Source organism: Rhinolophus sinicus, chromosome 4 (assembly GCF_057876585.1).
Source record: "Rhinolophus sinicus isolate RSI-liver-muscle chromosome 4, RSI-T2T, whole genome shotgun sequence".
Classification (NCBI taxonomy): Eukaryota; Metazoa; Chordata; class Mammalia; order Chiroptera; family Rhinolophidae; genus Rhinolophus; species Rhinolophus sinicus.
Window position 1 is genome coordinate 37,381,908 of NC_142504.1, and position 21,770 is coordinate 37,403,677.

The 21,770-nt window shown below is 35.0% G+C and overlaps 1 protein-coding gene and 1 long non-coding RNA gene across 4 annotated transcripts in view; one reads left to right on the forward strand and one right to left on the reverse strand.

Moving 5' to 3' along the window:
• The window catches only part of SLC25A40 (solute carrier family 25 member 40), a 32,826-nt gene extending 12,607 nt beyond the window's left edge, over positions 1–20,219 (forward strand). For 2 of the 3 annotated variants that reach the window (XM_019716189.3, XM_019716200.3), the window contains exons 6-12: positions 6,018–6,085; positions 8,154–8,278; positions 8,944–9,117; positions 12,126–12,235; positions 13,890–13,971; positions 18,225–18,305; positions 18,706–20,219. In XM_019716189.3, the coding sequence (XP_019571748.1) occupies positions 6,018–6,085; positions 8,154–8,278; positions 8,944–9,117; positions 12,126–12,235; positions 13,890–13,971; positions 18,225–18,305; positions 18,706–18,821 (756 nt within the window). In that variant the 3' untranslated portion in view covers positions 18,822–20,219. The remainder of the gene's footprint in view (positions 1–6,017; positions 6,086–8,153; positions 8,279–8,943; positions 9,118–12,125; positions 12,236–13,889; positions 13,972–18,224; positions 18,306–18,705) is intronic. The other variant, XR_002136208.3, reaches the window with a different exon arrangement.
• On the reverse strand, positions 848–15,793 carry LOC141573195 (uncharacterized). The gene is made up of 3 exons (XR_012498872.2): positions 15,661–15,793; positions 12,885–12,973; positions 848–2,083 (listed from the first exon to the last, which is right to left on the reverse strand). It is a non-coding gene; the product is annotated as an uncharacterized LOC141573195 (long non-coding RNA).
• Positions 20,220–21,770: the final 1,551 nt, after the last annotated feature.

A 21,770-nucleotide genomic window follows, 5' to 3' on the forward strand; every position in this document is an offset into this window, starting at 1 on the left:
AGTTAGTCTAGTTGTGAATGCAAAGTTCTGGAAGTAAATTAAAAGTGCTATTCCAGTGAGCACATTAGTGATAAGGGAAACAGCCTTATTCCTGATATGGAGAGTGTTTTAGTGGTCTGGATAGGAGATCAAACCAGCCACATTACCTTAAGCCAACGCCTAATCCAGAACAAGGCTCTAACTCTCCTTATGTCTGTGAAGGCTGAGAGAGGTGACGAGGCTGCAGAAGAAAAGTTTGAAGCTAGGAGAGTTTGGTTCACGAGAGTAAAAGAAAGAAGGCGTCTCCATAACATAAAAGTGTAAGGTGAAGCAGCAGGTGCTGATGCAGAAGCTGCAGCAAGTTACCCAGAAGGTCTAGCTAACATCATTAACGAAGAAGGAGTCACTAAACAACAGATTTTCAACTAGACAGAACATCTCTATATTGGAAGAAGATGCCCTCTAGGGCTGTTGTAGCTAGAGAAGAGAAGTCAATGCCTGGCTTCAAAGCTTCAAAGGACAGGTTGATTCTCTTGTTAGGGGCTAATGCAGCTGGTGACTTTTAAGTTGAAGCCAGTGCTCACTCACCATTCTGAAAATCCCAGGGCCCTTAGGAATTATGCTAAGTCTACTCTGCCTGTGCTCTATAAATGGAAGAACAAAGCCTGGATGACAGCATGGCTGTTTACTGCATGGTTTACTGAATGTTATAAGCCCACTGTTGAGACTAAAGATGCAGAATATTACTGCTCATTGACGATGGCTCTGGTCAACCAAGAGCTCTGATAGAGATGTAAGAGATTAATGTTGTTTTCACACCTGCTAACACAACCTCCATGCTGCATGCAGTCCACGGACCAAGGAGCAATTTTGACTTTCAAATCTTTTTAAGAAATATTTTGTAAAGCTATAGATAGTGATTCCTCTGATATATCTGGGCAAAGTTAATTGAAAACATTCTGGAAAGAATTCACCATTCTAGATGCCATTAAGAATAGTATTCATGGGAAGAGGTCAAAATATCAACATTATTAGGAGTTTGGAAGAAGTTGATTCCAGCCCTCATGGATGACTTTGAGGGTTTCAAGACTTCAGTGGTGGAAGTAACTGAAGATGCGAGGAAAATGGCAAGAGCATTAAAATTAGAGGTGCAGCCTGAAGATGTTATTGAATGGCTGCAATCTGAAGAAAAAACTTGAATGGATGAAATGTTGCTTCTAATGGATGAACAAAGAAGGTGGTTTCTTGTGATGGAATCTACTCCTGGTGAAGATGCTGTGAAGATTGTTGAAATGACAAAGGATTTAGAATATTACATAAACTTAGTTGATAAAGCAGCGTTTGAGAATTTTAAAATAAGTTCTGCTGTGGATAAAATGTTATCAAACAGCATCACATGCTACAGTGAAATCATTTGCGAAAGGAAGTCAATCAATGCAAATGCAGCAAACTTCACTGTTGTCTTTAAGAAGTTGTCACAGCCACCCAGCCTTTAGCAGCCACCACCCTGATCAGTCAGCAGCCGTAACCACTGAGGCAAGACTCGCCACCAGCAAAAAGATTATGACTTGCTGAAGGCTCAGATGATGGTTAGCATTTTTTAGCAATAGAGTATATATGTTTTTGGACATAACAGATTACAGTGTAGTGTAAACATAATTTGTGTATACACTGGGAAACCAAAAATTCTGTGTGACTAGCTTTATTGAGGTATTCAATTTATTGCAGTGGTCTGGAACTGAAACTGAAATATCTCTATAAAGTATGCCTGAAATTCCTTGGTTATTTCCCCTGGTAACTAGCTCCCATCTTGTGGTTGTCTAGGGTCTTTCCAAAAATCACTTCATTAACATAAACTTAGGTGTGGTTGAAAGGGGCTTGTTATGAATAATAAAAGACACTCCTTTAGCTGGAGCTATTTTAGGACTGAGGACAAAAGACCAAATATAACAAAAATGCTTCCATTGTTCGTTATCACTTAGGAAATAAATGTATATTATTATAAATCATAACATCACAATATCACATATCACTATAGGACTGCAGTAACTGGATCATATGGTAGTTGCATGTTCAGGGTTTGCTGATGTAAGACTGTCCAAACCTGTAGAAAATTTCCGTAAGAGTTTATTAGAGCCAAACAGAGGATATGCCTGGAAGCAACATCTCAACAGACAGGAGAAAAATACTTCTAAAAATGACAGTTTGCAGTTTCTTTTATGCATTTGGAATTAAGGAGAGAAGAAGATTACATAAAGGTGGGAGACAGGCAGGGGTTGGATTACAGGGCAGTTAATTAGATTATGTGCTCTCTTGAGGTTGGTTATACTTCCAAGGGTCTGAAAAAGTGATTTCAAAGGTGTGGTAACCTAGATGCTCAAAAACAATGGGCAGGGCTTACTTAAGGCAAAGATAAACCTGTTACTGAAGGGAAGTTACATGCCTGGGGCGTGACCTGCCCACCATGATCTGCCCAGTTAGGCATTTATAATCAGGTTACTTTGCATCACTGAACTTGTCTTACCCCCTTTTTCGTCCTCAAATATGTGGTTTGCAAATATTTTTTCATACTGATTTGGATTTCTATCTTTTTAAATAGGGTGTTTCATGAAGTAAAAGTTTTAAATTTTAATTTATCAGTATTTTTCTGTATAGATCATGCTTTCGGTGTTAAGTCTATGAACTCTTTACTTACCCTTAGACCTGAAGATTTTCTCCTATGGTTTTTTTTCTAAAAGTTTTATAGCTTTACGTTTTACATTTAAGTCCTTGGTCCATTTTGAGTTATTTTTATATAAGGTATGAGCCTGAGGTTGAAGTTTGTTCGTTGTTGTTTTTGCCTATGTTTGTCCAGTTGTATTTGTTGAAAAGACTGTCTTTCCTCCATTAAGTTGCTTTTGCACCTCTGTCAAAAATCAGTTGGGCATATTGTGTGGATTTCTGGCTGTTTATTCTATTCCATTTATCCTTTTGTCTGTTCCTATGCCACATAGTCTTAATGTAGCTGTAGAATAAGTCCTAAAATCAGACAGACTGATTCCTCCCACTTTATTCTTATTTTTCTTTTTCAAAGTTGTTTTAGCTATTTCTAAAATTCCTTTGTCTTTCCATATAAGTTTTAGAATAATGTTTATATCTACAGAAAATCTTGCTGAGATTTTTACAGGAATTGTGTTAAGCCTGTATATTTATTTGGGGGAAGAAATGGCATCTTTACTCTGTTGAGTCTTCCAATCTGCTTTCAAGCATTATAACTGAAGTTTCTTGTAGACAGGATATGATTGTGTCATGTTTTTTACACCACTGTCAGTTTTAATCTTTTAATTGACATATTTAGACTATATTTAATGAAGTTACAGATATATTGGAGTTTAAGCCTGCCATTTTATTTTTTGTATTCTGTTTTATTTTTCCTGCCTTCTTCTGTTTTACTTGAACATTTCTTTTTAGAATTACATTTTGATCTGTAGGGTTTTGAGGTTGTATTTCTTTGCCAAGGCTTTCTAATTTCTTGCTTGTTTTGGACATGTTTGTAAGTGATGATTCAATGATTTTTATGTTAATTGCTCTAAAATCTTTCAGATAATTCTGACATTTCCCTTGTCTCAGTGTGGTTATCTATTTATTGCCTCTTTTCATTCAGTTTGACATCTTCCTGCTTTTTAGATTTTTAATTAGTGATTTTTAATTAAAACCAGGCACTTCTGAGCGTTATGTTATGAGACTTTGAGTCCCATTTAAACATTCTATTTTAACTGGCATTTTGACACTGTTTACTCAGAGGAAGAGGAGTGCTACCTGTTATTGTTGGTGTCAAGATAAAAACATCAAACCTGTAAAAAAATTTTATAAGATTTTGAGCCAAAATGGTAACAGTTGCCAAGAAGCAAGATTTCATATGCTTCTTAGAATGTTAGTTTGCAGCTTCTTTTATGCATTTTGAGTGAAGGAATTTAAGGAAGATTACATGAAGGTTGGAGAAAGGGAGGTGGGGATTGGATTACAGGATAGTTAATGTGCTTTCTTGAGGGTGGGGTGGTTAACACTTACTTCAAAGGTGTGTTAACAGGTTCATAAAAGCAATGGACAGAGCTTGCTTAAGGTAAACAGTTAAATGCCTGCCATGACCTGCCGGTGAAGAATTTACTCATATGAGCAGATTACCCTGTGAGGTTACTTTCCAGAACCACTTTTTCGTTCACACTGGGTGCAGCTGGAAGTCCATGTTCCCCACTCAGCCTCCATGGATACATGGTGTGGGGGACTACCTCTTCATTGTTGCACAGCTGCTATGGTCTGAATGTTGTGCCCCCCTGTCATGCAGGAGACCCTGCTCGCTCCCCCATTTGTCATGCGAGGCGGCCTGCGGGGCCTCCTGTCCCGCTCCCCACATAAGAACGCAGGATATGGTGAGGCCAAAAAGGAACACCCACGGAGCCATAGGTAGGGAAGTCATACCACTGTGGTCTCACTGGAGGCTGGAGTCACACGACCTGCAACCTGCTGTCCGCTTCTCTGCCTGCCAACCGGTCGACTAACCAACCTAGCCACGGCAGTTATATCAGTGGCTAATTGGCTAACCGGACACAGCTGACGGCCATCTACTACCTGAGCCAGCACCTTTCACATGAGGCCGAGAGCCTGGAAACTGCTCTCTGGGACTCTGTCCCCACACCCCCCAAACGCCTAATTCGTATGTTGAAATCCTGGTGTCTGGTGTGATGGTATTTAGTGGGTGGTTTCTTTGGGAGGTGATTAGATCAGGAGGGCAAAGACTTCTGTGAATGAGATTAATCACTTTATAAAAGAGGCTCCAGAGAGCTCCCTTGCCCCTTCCTCCCTGTGAGGATAGTGAGGAGTCTGCCACTCAGAAGAGCGCTATCACATCACCTTGCTGGCACCCTGACCTGGAACTTCAGACTCCAGAACTCTGATAAATCAATTTTTGTTGTTTATGAGCTCCCCAGTTTGTGGTATTTTCTTAGAGCAGCCAGAACAGCCAGAATGTGGCTAGGTTGCCCCTGGGGCGGCAGTTCTGGCTCCCCTATGCTTTGCACTGACAGGGTGGGGAGAGTCCTGACTCCCCACTCCTCCTCAGACGCCCACTTTGGAAACCTTAGCATATTAATCAGTTATTCTAAATTCCCAAATCTCTGCCATATCTGAGTCTGGTTCTCATGTTTGCTTTGTCTCTTCAGACTGTTTTTTGCATTTTAGCATACTTTGTAAATTTTTTTGTTGAAAGCTGGACGTGATGTATTGCATAAAAGAAACTGTGGTAGACCTTTAATGGGAGGTTTTATGTTTATTTGGCTAGAAGTTAGATTGCATTTACTGTTCGTTGCTGTTTTCAGAGACTAAGATTTGTGCTAGTGTCCTAGTTTTTGTTTTGTCCATTGTTTTTGGGTTTTCCTAGAGACTCGTCTAGGGTCTGATGTTTCCAGTTCTTATAGCTGTGGTCCTCTAGTTTTACAGGAGTCCTGTTGATGTGTTGGCAATGTATGGAGGAAGGGAAACATTCTGAGTCCTATGGTTAGGTCTTAGTCTTAAAAATGAGCCTAAAGTGGTATTTCCCTTGCCCCGGTTGGTTAGATTTTGATTAAACCCCAGTACTTTGGGCTCTGGTAAAATAGTTTCCCTTGGGTATAGGCTTTGTTAAGGAAGACAGAGGTTTGGGTTCTATTTTCAGATGGTTACTTTTTCCTATCCCATTTGAAGTAAGGGGGAATTTTTCTCTGATCGTCACAGTGAGGATCTAGTAGGGCTCATGTACTGTGTTTCCCCGAAAATAAGACCTAGCCGGACAATCAGCTCTAATGCATTTTTTGGAGCAAAAATTAATATAAGACCCAGTCTTATTATATTATATCAGGTCTTATAGTAAAATAAGAGTGGGTCTTATATTAATTTTTGCTCCAAAAGACACATGAAAGCTGATGGTCCGTCCCGCTAGCTCTTATTTTCAGGGACCCGGTGTAAATGTTTTGTATATCTGGTTCAGTGATATATTTTGACGACTTTTTTCTATATAATTTTAGGATGCCTTTTTGAAAATCATTCGAAACGAGGGCATAAAGTCACTGTGGAGTGGGCTTCCTCCTACCTTGTAAGTTGAAATTTAATATTTTTCTTACAAAATGATGGTGGTTGTTTTGTTTTGATTTATAATCAGCATCATTAGACAAAATCGTGCATTTTTAATATTTGAACTTATTCATTTTCTAAAGCATTGTTTTGTGAGCCCCACAACCACGCACATATTTGATGATTTGCTAGGACTCACAGGATCTAAAGGAGGTTTTACTCATGTCTGTGTTTTCTTGCACAATCAGTAAGAGAAAAAGGCACACCAGAAGTTGACTAGCCAATAGGCTCTGGAGTCTTCCCTCATGACATCGCACAGGGTGTGCTTATTCTCTCAGCATGGCAGCATGTGCAAAGTATTTCTACCCTAAAACACACTTGAATTTTAGAGTCTAGGGCTTTTATTGGGGGTTGATGGCATAGGCACATTCTATCTTTGTGACCAGCTCTGATTATCAAAACTCCAGACCCCCAAAATGAAAGCAGATTGTAATGGCAGGGGTCATGCTAGGGCTCAGCTCCCAGCAGGTGAACGCAGGATACAGTGAAGCTGAAAAGGAACAACAACGGAGCCATGGATATGGGGTTTATACCACTATATTCTCGATGGGAGGCTGGTCGAAACACAAGAAGCAAACATCTGCCAACACCCCAACAAGGGGCCTTCCTGCACCACAGTCTCGCTGACGGCCGGGTGAGACGCAGGATGTGGGATCCACACGATCTGTGCCATCTGTGCTTGCTAACGTAGCTACTGCAGTTATATAGCATACAGAACAATAATGGCTGACAGTCAACTGGTTACGTAAGTGCCTACATAAGGATGTGTCCTGTGCATGCCCAGGCTACACATCTGGGCCAGCAGCTTTCCACATGAGGCTGAGAGCCTGGAAACTGCTTTCTGGGACTCCGTCCCAAACCATGTTTACCACAAATGACATCATTTGCACAGATGAACCTAGACAAGTTGGTTTATCGCTCCAGACATACAAAAAAACAATAATAGGGAATATTCCAAGGGCTAAATTTCTTGGAGTTGGCCAAAGGTTAAGTGTGCAGATGTGCTCTGCTGAATATACAGACGTTTTGAGCAACCAGGCTTGCTGTGTTGTCTTTGGTGCACAAGCATAAATTTTTTTTTATGTTCAGAAATTAAGAATTTGCTGTTTATTTGACTTTTTGTTTATTTTACTAAAATAATGAGATACTGTGATCAGTATGTTTTCCCTTTTCCAGATAATTCTCTACTATCTAGCGATTATATGAATTAATGTGATAAACTGGTAAGGCTGAATGTAAAACTCCCAATCAATACCTTGCTTTTCTGTACATCATTGCTTTCTAATTTATCTTTTTATGCAGCAAATTAGTCAATTTTGAGGCATATATTTTAAACAGTGCCTAAGGTTATAAAGTTAGTGGCAGATCCAAAACTAATAGTCAATCCTATTTCTAAATTCTCATAATCAAACTTCACTATAGTAGAACATTGGGCCTTCCAAAGTGTGGTCTATATGAATGTCCTTTAGTTAGTCCTTAAACAGATTGTTTTCTTGTTGCATTAATATTTATGATAGTATCTGCAACTTTAATAATTCCCTTTTGATATTTTCATTTAAAAAATTATGTCATTGGAATTTCCTCAATATAGTAAATATAACTTTGGTGACATAATTGTAATTTATTTCCAGTTATAACCAGGTATGATACATGGTCCACAGTTCAAAAATATTTTACAGTTGCTCTTGTACTTTTTACTGCAGTGATTTTCATGTTATGTCAAATATAATTGGGAAGGAAGATTTGGGAGACCAGAAACAGGACAAGTGTAGGAGACAGAAGTGTCCTTATTGTCTTTTCCTCTTTATGACCTCACTGGGTGCTCTATAACTTATTTTCACAACTAGAATGTAAACTTCTGGAGGGGCAGATATCTATTTTGTTGTGGCCTATTAAATGAAAGAAAAATTTATCTCATTGGCTGATTCATTGTGGTTTTCAGCTGATACAAAATATAAGTATGTTAGCTTGTATTTAATATGTTTAAGGCTTTTGATAATTATGTACAAATCTTTTTGTGTTTCTAACAGAGTGATGGCAGTTCCTGCCACAGTTATTTATTTCACCTGCTATGATCAATTAACTGATCTTCTGAGATGTAAATTAGGAGAAAATGGAAGCTACATACCAATTGTTGCTGGAATCGTGGCCAGATGTAAGTAATAAATTTACTATATTTCATTTTGATTTCTGTTTAAAGCTTCTTTTAAAAATTTGACATTCACAGAGAATTTGTATAAAATACGAGTAAGTACTGGTCATTTATATTTTGCATTTGTAGTTTGTACTAATTTGTTAATATTTACACTCTAGAAGTCATATGGTATGGTAATTGCCGTCAGAATGAAATGGGATCAACCCATCCCTGTTGAATCTTGGACAGAGATTTTAGATTCTAGATTTTAGGATGACATCAGATTAATGTCAAATTGATGCCAAAGTCCTGAATCATTTTCCTTAGAGACTTGGAGATTCCGAGTTTAATCAGAAAGAAATTTGCCCCTATACAGAAGGATATTTTTCTCTGTGCAGTTGGTGTCATTTTTGTAGTAGTCCCAGCTGATGTATATTTCTGGAACTGCCCTTGAAAGAACTGAAACCAGAAAGAGTAAGGTATATGAAGGCAGACTTTTAAGAAATACCTTTATCAAGGAAAAAAATCTGTACCAATATGTTGGCATCATTAGATATTTGATTTTAAGGTTTGCAGACATTTCAGAATAGAAGTTTAAAATATAAAATGCATGAAATATTAATTGTGCATGTGTTTGCAGAGTACATGGCTTTCTTTTTGTTTTTATATTTGCCTGTTTGTATTAGTCGGTGCAGTAACTGTGATAAGTCCATTAGAATTGATTAGAACCAAGATGCAGTCTAAGAAGTTTTCTTACAAGGAGCTGCATCAGTTTGTCAGCAAGAGAGTGTCTGAAGATGGTTGGATTTCCCTTTGGAGGGGCTGGGCCCCCACTGTTCTTAGAGACGTACCGTTCTCAGGTAGGATTTACCTTATCAGTGTCTGCTAAATTCTAGGTAGCTTTGTTTTATTAATATTTTACTTTTAAATCAACTAAATTTTAAACCCTTTAAGGCTATAAAGGTAAGAAGCTATCTTTAGTAACCACAAACTTAGTTCAGTGTTGGGCTCTCAGAGCTTTATGAGTGTATTGAATGAATAGTTTCTAATTCAAGCCTGGTTTTCTTTTCTCTGGTGTTTATTTTCTTTTTAGATGTTAATTGGTACGTATTTATATTTTGATAATACAAACTATCTTTAACATTATTCTAAGTCATAATTAGTAAGGTAAGTAAACTACTACAAATCAAAATACTATAAAATACATTTAAGACTACCTATGAATTATATTGACTTCTACATTTCTCAATTATTAAAGATAATAATCTCCCCCATTAAATGAGCGTCCTGTAAACAAGACTGTTATAAGTCAGATAGGAGATTGTGCTAATCACTGAATTATGAAAAGAATGAAGAAAAAAAGTGTAAAACTAACAACAACTTGTAGAATGTGCATACTTAACTAGTATTTCTCTTGTGGATCATAGGAGTTTTCATTTAAGAACTGAAATAAATATTGAGAACCTTGTATTAATAACGTTCCTCTCTTTTCCCTTTTGAGTTAGTCCTTTTCTTGGGCTCTCTTATTCACTTCTCTATGCATTTTTCCCTTTTCATTAGTATTTTTCTTCAACATTTTGTGTTCAATTATGTTGTCCGGAAATGTACAGTGTAATTAACCATATATTCCCAGGCAAACTTTTTTTTTATTATGTTTGGTACAGAAAAATAGATACAAATTATGAAATACACTAATAAAATGAACACCTGTGAAGTCACCACTTCAAAATACAAAGTAGAACACTGCAATTTTTTAAATCATGAAACCATATATAGCCCCTTCCACTATCTCATCCCCCAGTGGTTAACACTATACTGAATTTTTCTTTATCTTTGATTTGATTTTTTAAAATAGTTTTTACCACATATGTGTTATTGCTAAACAGTATATTTAGTTTTGCTTATTTCTGAGCTTTAAAACCTGTTTATTTTACTAAAAATTTTCTTAATATTCATTCTTATTTTTATGTGTAACTTGTCTTCATTTCTTGTTTATGCATACACAAACAGTGCTGCTGTTAGCATTTTGTAAGTCTCTTAGTGTACATATACAAGAATTTGTCCAGTATTAGAGTTGCTAGTACATATATATACGTTTCAAATTTTATTAGGAAATATCAAAGTCTTTTCTAAAGTGATTGTGTAGATCTACACACCTACCAGCTTCCTGCTACTTCCCTTCATACTCTCACCATCACTTTTGTTGTCATAGTTAATTTTTGTTCAGCTGATAATTTAAAGTGGTTATCTCACTTTAACTTATATATTTGTTCTGATTATTAATGAGACTGGGCCGTTTCATTGGCCATTCATTTATCTGTAATTGATTTGGGGTTATGGACTGAAATAAGTATTCAATTTCAAATACCCCCACAAGTGGAGAGTTATCCTAGCATCATTTATTAAATAACCGTATTTTTTCCAATAATTTGCAATGTCACCTCTCTCATAGTATAAGTTTTCAAGTACGCATGGATCTGTTTCACTGGCCAATTTCCTGCAGTAATCTCATAGTATTGTCTAAATTACTAGTGCATTATAAAAAAGCCTTTATGATACCTTGTTTTTCTCCCCCTGGGGATGTTCTATCTCTTTATTACATAATTCTTCTTTATTTTAGTATAAATTTAAAATTTTCTTCATAATGGCTATATACCTTTTTTAAAAAGATGTATTTATAGGTATACCCACACATCCCCAACTTTCGATAGCTATTTTAAAATCTCTATTTAAAAAAAATGTTTTCCAAATCTTTGTAGCTGGTGCAGTGTTATAGTTGATTTTTGTCTACTAGCTTATAGTCAGCTGCTTTTAAAACTGTCATAAATTCTAATTTGTTGCATAGCTTTTGGGTTTTCTATATAGACAGTAATATGTAAATTATAACTACTTTATTTTTGTTTTATTTTATTGGGGAATATTGGGGGACATTGTGTTTCTCCAGGGCCCATCGGCTCCAAGTAGTTGTTCTTCAATGTAGTTGTGGAGGGCACAACTCAGCTCCAAGTCCAGTCGCCGTTTTCAATCTTTAGTTGCAGAGGGCACAGCCCACCATCCCATGTGGGAATTGAACCAGCAACCATGTTGAGAGCTCCTGCTCTAACCAACTGAGCCATATGGCCACCCCGTTTCTTCATTTTTAATCATCATAGCTTTTATTTTTTTTTCTTTCTGTGCTGCCTAGGACAGTTTTGAATAGGACAGTAGCAATGATAATGTTGCATCCCTATCGTTTTCCTCATTCTAAAGGAAATAGTTGTGTTTCACCATTAATAATTATTTTTGGTATAGGTTCTTGCTGCATACCCTTATCAAGTTAAAGAAGTTCTTCTTTAACCCTAGTTTTCCAAGAAATTAGTTTGCTTTAAATGAAAGTGTGTTAAATGACCTGCTTTTCCATCATTGTAGATTAAACCATGGTTCTGTCAGTGTGGTGTATGGTATCTAATGGGTTTTTATTACATTTACTACCTTTGCATTCCTCGGATAACCCAATGTAGTCATAGTGTCTAGTCTTTTATGAAATACTTTTGACTTCAGTTGTTTTTCATTAATTTTTGTAGGATTTTACACATATTTTTATAAATGAGATTGGCCTATACATTTCCTTTCTCCTACTGTCTTTGTCAGGTTTTGGAATTAAAGTCCAAACTTCACTAATGCATAATTTTTTTGTTTATAAGTCTGCTAGAATATTACTGACAATTTGGTTCCTTTTTTTAATCTCACCTGTTATGTGTCTGAATAGAAAGCAAGGTATGTCAAGGTTAGCTTTCTCTTTTCCTTTAATATATAATCTCATAAATATAGTCTTTAAAGTCCTGCATTTCATTTCTAAATATGTGTTCATTTCATTCTGTTTTTATAGCAATGTACTGGTATAACTATGAGGTTTTAAAGAAGTGGTTGTGTGAGAAATCTGGCTTATATGAACCAACATTTATGATCAGCTTTACTTCAGGGGCATTGTCTGGTTCTGTAAGTGTATTCTTTTGTTGTTAATATGCCAAAATAATGATAATTGTCTTATTCAAACTGAACAAAATATTATGTAGCGTTCATGGTTATTGAGATAGCATTTTCAGGCTGCATTGCTTTGAAAATTTCTACTTATCCTATTTTTGAGGAAATCCATTATTAGCCATTCAAATTTTTTACAATGCTCTTTGTATCTATGTTTTTAATGTATTACAAATACATTAATATATTTTTCTGGACAACTTTTGGATTTGTTAGATAACTACAGTTATGATAATGATAATAGATTAAATAGTGCTTTATTATTTACAAAATATCTGGCAATTTGTTCGTTAAATGCCAGTAGACCTGGTTAGATATCTAATGGAGTATCATGTCATACGTATAATTGGATTGAATAGAAATAGTTTCATCTTCTGCTGCTAATTCCTGTTTCTTTGGGAACATTTTGGCTAAGTACTTCTTAAAAGAATTTTAACAAAAATAACATTCAGAAAGGAGGAAACTCAAATGACTGTTTTTGGGTAGTAGAGGGTTCCCCTTTTCCCCCTCTTCCACCCAATGAAAAGTTGTATAGTGACTTCCTTTATGCACATTCCTGTCACCAGGATCTTGGCCACAGAGAGTTTTCTTACACGCACATACTTACAAAATGACTTCGTGATGACTTAGAGCGAGGTGCTGACATACTGGAACCAAGTGAAAACGAGTGAAAGAGCATAGTGAGGTGACAGAGACCTGCAAGAAAATATTGGAATAATAGTATCAGAAAATCTAGGCTTAGAAAGCCACTGTGACTGAGTTCAAAATTTAGCTATCAATATTCCCAGATCTGAGATCTATCAAACTAAGCCTAGTAGTGGGTTATAAGCCCACTGAGGCAAAAAAGCAATTACTTTTTTAGCAATTTAAATAATTACAATGCCAGCAAAATCTTCTCATTATCCCTGTTATTTGTGAGGTGATTAAATGTAACTTAATTGTATTTATCTTAATTCAGCATGAATGAAGAAAAACAAGTCCTGTTTATTTTTAGAAATTCCTAACAGTTGGAATTATAACACTAATTCCATACTTAACTTACAAATAAATGCTTAATATCTAAAAAGAGTTGAAAAATGGCTTTAGCGTGTCTTAACAGCTTTCTGGTAATATAAAGGAAAAGTTTTATATCTTAGTATTTCTCTTTAACATAGAAAAAATTGTTTAAAAAGAAATTTAATCTAGAAAATATTGGTGCCGTTTGTATTATATATATTATATAAATATGTGTTATATGTATTATACCTTCATGTAAAGTAAAGGAATAATGGAACACACAGGATCATCACAGATTCTGAACTCTGGTTTTGGAGTCACAGGTCTGGTTGGAATTCTGTCTCCAGCACTACCAGTTGTGTGACCTCAGGACAATAGGGGAAATTTTCTGAGATTTTTACTTACTCCTCAATTTTGGGAGAAATACATAAGGCATGTATCTATTTTCTTTAATAAAAGCTTCTCTTTAAACATATCTGGTTTTGTTTCAAGTTTCAGTTTAGTTATGATTTTCAGTATTATCCTTATTAAGCAATGTGCAAAATAGAAGAATATAAAAATGTTTTAGAAAAAATTTGAAGGTAGATTTAAATTAATCAGTTTTACTTTTTGATAGTTTGCAGCTGTTGCAACTTTACCATTTGATGTGGTAAAAACACAGAAACAGACACAACTTTGGATGTATGAAAGTCATAAAAGTAAGTTTAATTTAAAACATTTTCAAGGTGCCATGAAAATTTTTGTTTTTCTTTCCAGATACTAAGTTAGGAATATCTAAAATAAGAATAAGATTTTGTTAAACCCCTCTGCCTCACTCTTTAACTGAAACGAATACACTGTTAGAATACCCAGAAAAAAAAATTCTAAGTCCAAATAATTTAAGAAATCTTAAAATCTATGTATTTTGCCTGCCATCAGTTAAGTCCCATACCTGCTATATAGAAGATTAAATTATATATATATATTTTTTCAAATAAATCTAGATAAATCAGGATGAAGGATTGTTAATTACTGGGAATCCTTTTTCTCTTAGTGTGTTTTGTCTCAATATGTGTAGAATTCTTTGTTCTTTTTTTTTTTTCCTGTTTATTTTTCAGTTTCCCTTTTTTTTGATTTTTTTTTTTACCTATCGTCCCATCTACCTTTACTTCTTTATAACCTGTAATTTCTTCCAGAACTAAAGTGTACTCTTAGTTGCATCCATTAAATCCCTTCTGTCATTATTTATCTGTAGAAAGTATAGCAAACCCATTGGAAATTATCCATTACAAAATTGTGTCACGTAAGCTTTGTACCATTCTAATGTAAATAAATTCTTGTAGCCCACCAGTATAGTATTTGGCATACAAAGTAAAATAGGTATTCTAATGTTGAAAGAAACATTGATTACAGACCTTTGAAAATGAGTCTGATGCATATTAGTGACAACTTTGTCCTTGACATACCAAAGTCCTAGTCCCGTCTAATATTAGAACTAAAACATGAGAGGTAATCAAAGTTTATTATCAGGGTTTTCTCACTTCCCTCGTTAGGGTGGCAGCCGTTTGGTTGTCTGAGCCCTATCTCTTCTCCCCTGACAGTCCAAGATTATTTTGTTTCCATCTTTCTACCAACCCATCAGAATTCCTGTTCCTCCGTTAAGTGAAAATAGTAGGAATATTCTCTTTGGTATAACTTACCATAAATGATTAATGACCGTTGTAGCAATGGTGGTCGTATGATGGTCATGGTCATGGTGACAATAAGGTGAAAAATGGGAATCTCTACAAGTCAATTCTTACACTCAAGTTTGAGATCCACTTACATAGGTAAATAATCACTGGAGTCTCCTGGGGTGCCTTTCCACTACACGAAAAGCCGAGCACCACCCTCATTGGACTTGCATTTATTAGATCTAAGGTAGGGCTCTATCTTGTGTATTTTGGAAATGTTCCCTAGGTGACTATCACTGTACATCCACACTGAGACTGGCACCAGGGGGCATCTTTCATTAGATTTCACTCTTACCTATCACTGCTTTTTTTCCCTAATTAATGTTTCTCCATTTAAACCAAAAAGAAGAAACCTAAATAAGCCTTGGGTCTTAGTTTTCCATGATTATTGTTAGTCACTTTAACTCGTTGCTCTGCATTAGCTATGAGCCATTTATATTTAGCAAGATATGTTCCTATTGCAAACTACACTTCTGATTTGAGTGATAAAAGCCCAATTTTTTTCCTCATTTTTATTGTATATTTATCCCCATTGAAAGAAGTCAGTTCCGTTTAGAATTGGCTTCCTCCGTTCCATAGCTCAGCTATAAACCCTTTTGTCCTAGCAAAACAGAAACTATGAAGTGTTACGTATAGAACGCTGGTCATTTCCATGCAAGAGTAAGAGTTCTGTACCAGTGCACTTAGGCCACTTCTCCCATCCTCCATCCGTCAGTCAGCTCCTGACCGAGCGCCACCAGGGTGTGGGGCACCAGCTGGTATCTACAGGCAAAAGAGGTATCTGAGTCTCTGAAGAGCTCGTAACCTAGCAGAGGAGAAGCACATCGGGATGTAGTAAGTGCCAGATCCTATAATAGAGGGAACTTGTTCATTTATTTATATATTTCTTAACATTTAACCTCCGGTTTCAGATTTATAAACATGGCTCTGATCCACCTGTTTTCCACAGGTTAAAACTTTTTCTCTGAATGTACTCAATATTTTAAAGTACTTCAACAGACATTTAAAAATCATTTTAAAAAATGCTTGTACTTGGCAAATGTCTTAAAAATGCTCAATCTTAGTATAAATTTCATCACTGGATTGTTGGGGAGGATGTGGAGCTGTGGGAACTTCCACACCGGGCAGGTGAAACTATAAGTTTGGAACTGCTTTGGCAAATGATCTGGCAATGTCAAGAAATGCTTTTGAACAAGCAATTCACTTCTTAGGTATGTGTCCTAAAGACACTTTTGCACATACACAAGGATGTTCACTGAAGAAGTCTGAATCCTAAAAAGTTAGAAACCACCTAAATGTTCCTTGGCAGGGAAATTGGTAAATTGTGATAATCCATATAATGTAATACCATACAGCAATTAAAATGAATAAAATATAGCTACACTGCCAACATAGATAATCCTAAGGCACATTACAAGAGTAAGAGTACAGTGTGTAGTAAAAGTTTAAACACACACGAGAAAGATAAAAAGAAAAAGATAAGAGAGTGATTATGTCTGAGGAGAGAGAGAGGTAGGATTGGGGAAAAATATACGGGGGCTTCAACTGTATCTGAAAGGTACAGTTGTTAGGATTTGATAAATGAGTGTTTATTTTATTGTTCATGCTTCAAATATTTAATAATCAAAGTGTTTCCTTACAGTGTAAGAAGTTGTTGATTACCTGTAGGAATAGCTCTCTAATGTTGGAACTTTAGGCAGAAGATAATTTGGAGGTTCTATTAGAGCTCTGCCATAGCTTAGCTTAAATTATTGACTCTTTCTGTCCTTTCTCTTTTACATTAATTTCACCCTGCTATTCAGATAGAGACCAGTTTGGGGCTCGAGTTCTACAAGATTAGAAATACCCAGCTACTTGGTCCCCTTTCTTTCAACAGTTGTTTCCAAAATTTAAATAATTTAAACATAAAGTGAAAGTGGCCAACTAGTAATATAAAGTTTTTGTGATTGACCTTTTTTAGAAAGTTAAATTTCATTCATAAATACCTTGTTCTTAGTTTTAAAGTAAGTACCCTTCCTCTTGGGTTGCTACAGCTATTATGCTATTAATACTTACACTGAAAGTGTAGCTTCCTGTACAACAAGGCTTCATTTATCTTCATAAAGCAGCTGATATTTTATATAAATGAAATTTGAGATGAGCCCCACTCCATTAAGTGGCAAAATTCTAAAAAGCCATTTTTAAAAGATACCTTTCTCTAACCTTTCCCTTTTCCCTAGGCATGCTTACTAATATGTACTGTAATCTTTCTTAATGACTCAGTTGTCATCAATGTACGCAATAATTATTGTAGAGTTTTGTAGTGCAGCTCTCAGAAGCTAGTGAGGGTGATATAGGAGTGTATGCCCATCATTCAGCTGATCTCAAATAAAGACTGAAATCTTCAAGGTGTCAGATGTCGCAGTGTTCACAGGGTAGCATGATTGCTTCTTAGCAGACTTTAGTTTCTACATCTAGTTTCTGGGCTAAGCCAGCTGTTAAAATCATTGGGTAAAATGAAGGTAAGCAAACTTTGTGCAGGAACAGCTCATTCATAAGCTTTATGTTTTTGAACTTCAGTGACATCTATTTTTGCTGGTTTCTTAAAACTATAAATTTTTTTCTATGTTCCAGATATTTGAGTGGTTGCAAATAAATGAGATGTTACTGTTAGTTTAAGGATAAATCTGCCTTTTGGAGGAGACAGAACTTGATCTAATTTATCTCAAGACTGGCACATCTATTCAGAAAATAGCTTTTTAATAAAGCTCGACCTTACTAGAGAGAAAAACTATTTTCCTCAGAACCTCTTCTTAGGAAAAAAATTTTTTTTAATGTATGAAATAAAAATTTTAAATGGTTATCAGGGCTTCGTTTTGGCTTTGGGAACCCCATGAAGATTTCTGTACATCTTTAAAATTTTGCATTATGAAAGTTTTTAAGACATGGAAAAAAGTATAAATTATACCTACTACCAAGGTTAAGAAACAAACATCAGTTTGGGAGAAGCCTCTGTATATTCCTCCTAGATTGCATCTAGTCCTATACACCTTTAAACTTGTATCCTTTTTCTAGGTTTTTTTTTAATGAATGCAACTATTATAAATAAGATTTAAAATAGCTCTTTAGGCAAACAGATGTTTTTATTATAATGAAATGATATACCCCCAAAGGCCATAAATACTGTTTCGTGTATATTTAACTGTATTAGAAATTAAATGGTAATTGATAATAGTATCATTTCTTTATTTAACATCTAGTTTCTATGCCTCTGCATATGTCAACCTGGGCTATAATGAAGAACATTGTTGCTAAGAATGGGTTTTCTGGATTATTTACAGGTAAAAATATTTGCTTTACCAAATTATTGAATAAAATGTTTACTTTTACTTTTAAATCTATCACCTTCCTAACTTTCAGCAGGAAATTATTGAAAACATTCCACATTTATGATCTCCTAAACATCTTTGCTATAAATTTAAAAATGCTAAATAGATTTGCTATCAGTAAGATAAAATTTCTGTATAAAGTAACGTGGAATAAAATTTCTGTATAAAATAACATGGAATTAAAGTGAGGAGGTTGGAAGTGAGTTTGGCTTGTTCTTTGACACCAGTATGGCACAACATTTAATATATCACTTCATTTAATTTGATCATTATCAGAATGAAACCAAATAAATTACATTTTAAATAATAAGGTAAAATTTATCTTGATTTTTTTTTTCTATTCTCTTTTCAGGCCTAATTCCCCGTTTAATTAAAATTGCTCCTGCTTGTGCCATTATGATCAGTACATATGAATTTGGAAAGGTTTTTTTCCAGAAACAAAATGCTCGCAAACAGCAATACCAGTGATGCTGCTTCAACTTGAAATAACAACCATTGCCAAATAATAAGATGGAGGCTGTTAGGCAAGAATCTTTTTCACCATTATCTTACAATGATTTTATATCTTTCCTGTAATTTAAATGAATAGGAATTTGTACTTTGCCTCTAAATCATAATCCTAATTTTAAAAGAAATTATCCTAATTTTGAGATACTGAAAAAGATATTCCAGAAATCACAACCATTGAGCATTTTTTATTAAAAAAAAGAAAAATTATCTTAGCACTGAGAGTTTGGTATAGGTTTGGGCTTAACTTAATCTTATTGGGAGTGTGTCAGATACTCAGAACACTGAATTGTGTGCTGACTGGCATACAGGGTCTAGAAGAAAAATGCCAAGTCTTTATACACATTTAAATCATGTACATAGGTATTTAAGTATTTCAACAAAGTACATAATAGAAGGCATTCTTTAAATAACACGTATACCAAATATTATGTATTAGTTACTCTTTTAAAATTTGAATGCATTAGGTGTAGGTTTTGTTACTGTTTGAAGGCTCCATGTGTATTAGGATTTCTTAAATCAAAGGTATGGCAATTTTATCTTTATGAACCAAAATGTAATCGTTTGTGTGATGCAGATGCTGCTGTTTTTGATGACTGAAGATCCTGTATTATCTCCTGTTTCTGCACGAGAGGGAGGTTCTACTGATTGTATTAAATGTTCTCTTCCAAAACTTGGGTGTACAACGGAAAACCACATTGTATTTAGACTACTGAAAATGTTTTGGCACAGGAAGGTCCTCTCGTTCCAGCCATGTTGTAATTCATGTATCACTGGCATTCTCTAGATAACTCGTATTGCTTTGTTCTATCAAATTTGATATATTAACACAGTATCAGTCACACAATATTTCCAAAATTTCCCTCGATGTTAAGCATCTTAACAGTATGCTAGACCAAGAGACTAAACAGGCAGTAGTTTCCTTGAAGAAATAGCTTTTTGTCACTTAGGCTAATGCCTACGTAGCTTAACTTATGACTGTAGGAATGAAATACAAAGAATATAACAGCAGGACAGGAAATGATAATTTTTTTTAAACTTTTTTGATTTTCTGAGGATATACATACTATAAGAAAAAGCACTTTATTGCGTTCTGTGAGTTTTATGAAAATGTGAAGCATTTATTCCCTAAAATAGGTAATATATTTAGGTAACAAATCTCGAGTGTTGGTAATTTATTTGTATTACAGTAGAAAAGAGTTTATATGTTTCACCAGAAATAAAGCTATGTAAGATTTGTATGTAACTTTTTGTGTTTTTATCCTGTGTTGATTTACCTTAAATTTGCAACATCCATATGTATAAAAATATAAGTATTTGATTTTAACTTATATTTTCATTAAAATATTTTATAAATTATCACTGTGTTTCTAGGTAAATATTTTCATATAATGTATGAACTTTTGAACGTTGCTGTTTAACAATATTAAATTTAACTTGGTTTTGCTATGCTTATTTTTGATAACTGATTGGTAGAAAAAAGCAGAATTCAGATTTATGCTCTCAAAATGCAGTCACATATTTCAACTTACCATCCCTTAAAAATACCAGAAGAGAAACTTCTACCTGTACACCCCAGTACTGACTGCACTTGTGGACAATTATCATTTATGGCTAAAATAACATAAACCTAATTCCCTAGTAGTTTCTCCAACACATATTACATACACTGGATCTGGATGAAAAAAAGCTTCAGTTTTCTTTATACTTAAGTGAAAATAAGCATTAATAAACTTTGGTTAAAAAAAATTAGCAACCAAAAAGGGTTTGGCTAGGAATTGTGTTCTTGGTAATGTTTTTGAAAGGAAGTAGTTTCATTTTATTAATGATAAATTTCCTCACATGCATATTTATGTAAATTTTTAAAAAGAAATGTCTTATTCAAGTATTGTTTGCTACTTTTCATATAATACATATTTGACTTTTGAAAAGAGTTGATATGGAGTTAAATTTTCCTTTTATTTCTAGGAAAATTATTCACTAAGTTTATTTAATCACATATGACTCCTTTAAACTCTATCCTCCCATTCTTGGGGCACAAATTCCAGAGATGTGAGGAATTTTAGTCTATTCTTTTTTTTTCCAAAACGAACTTTTAAATAAATTACTGCTCTTATATTTTAATGTCATTCAACACTTAAGACCTTTTATGTGGTAGGTAGGCAGTATAAAAAGCACTGGAGATAAGACGTTTCAGAAACTCACTGGCCTCAAGGATGTTTCAGAGCCATGATTGCTAGAGGGGTGCCAGTGATGTAATTGAAAAGGTCCACAAAGCCTGGGGGCGGAGAGGATCTGGTCAGGAACTGCTTCTAAGATAAGGACAGGTGACCCATTAAACAGACCTGGAGGTGGGAGTTTCACTCAAATAGTGGGATGTGGTCCCAGTCACTTGAGCAAAGGGTATATGGGGATGTGGTAGGCAGGCAGATTGGAAATGCAGTCAGAGGCCTTGTGTGCCAATGGAGAAGAAATACGGCAACAGGAAACCAAGGAAGTATTTTTGGTACAGCTCTAATAATTAGAGTTGTTAATAAGGTGGTCTGTTTTAAAACAATCTAAAAGCTTGGTTTGGACTGAAATATATTTTTAAAAGGTACCATGGTGCCATAATGACACTGATAGAATCTTATCTTTCCCTTTCTATCAGTTAAAAAGAAGAAATGCCAAAACAAAATAGAAGCTGCTTTGCCTACAAGGAAGAGCAAAGTGAACTAATTTTTAAAAATTTAGGAGCCCTGAAGTTCAGAGAAGTAATGTGATATTTCAGAGGCAATCCAATGTATGAGTTGATTAAAATTAGAGATTTTACCTAATGATAGGAACTTTAACAAAGAATTTCCTAAGTTGTGAGGCATTTTTAACCACTTGAAAACTTGTATGTAAATCTAATAAAGATGACTTAAATAA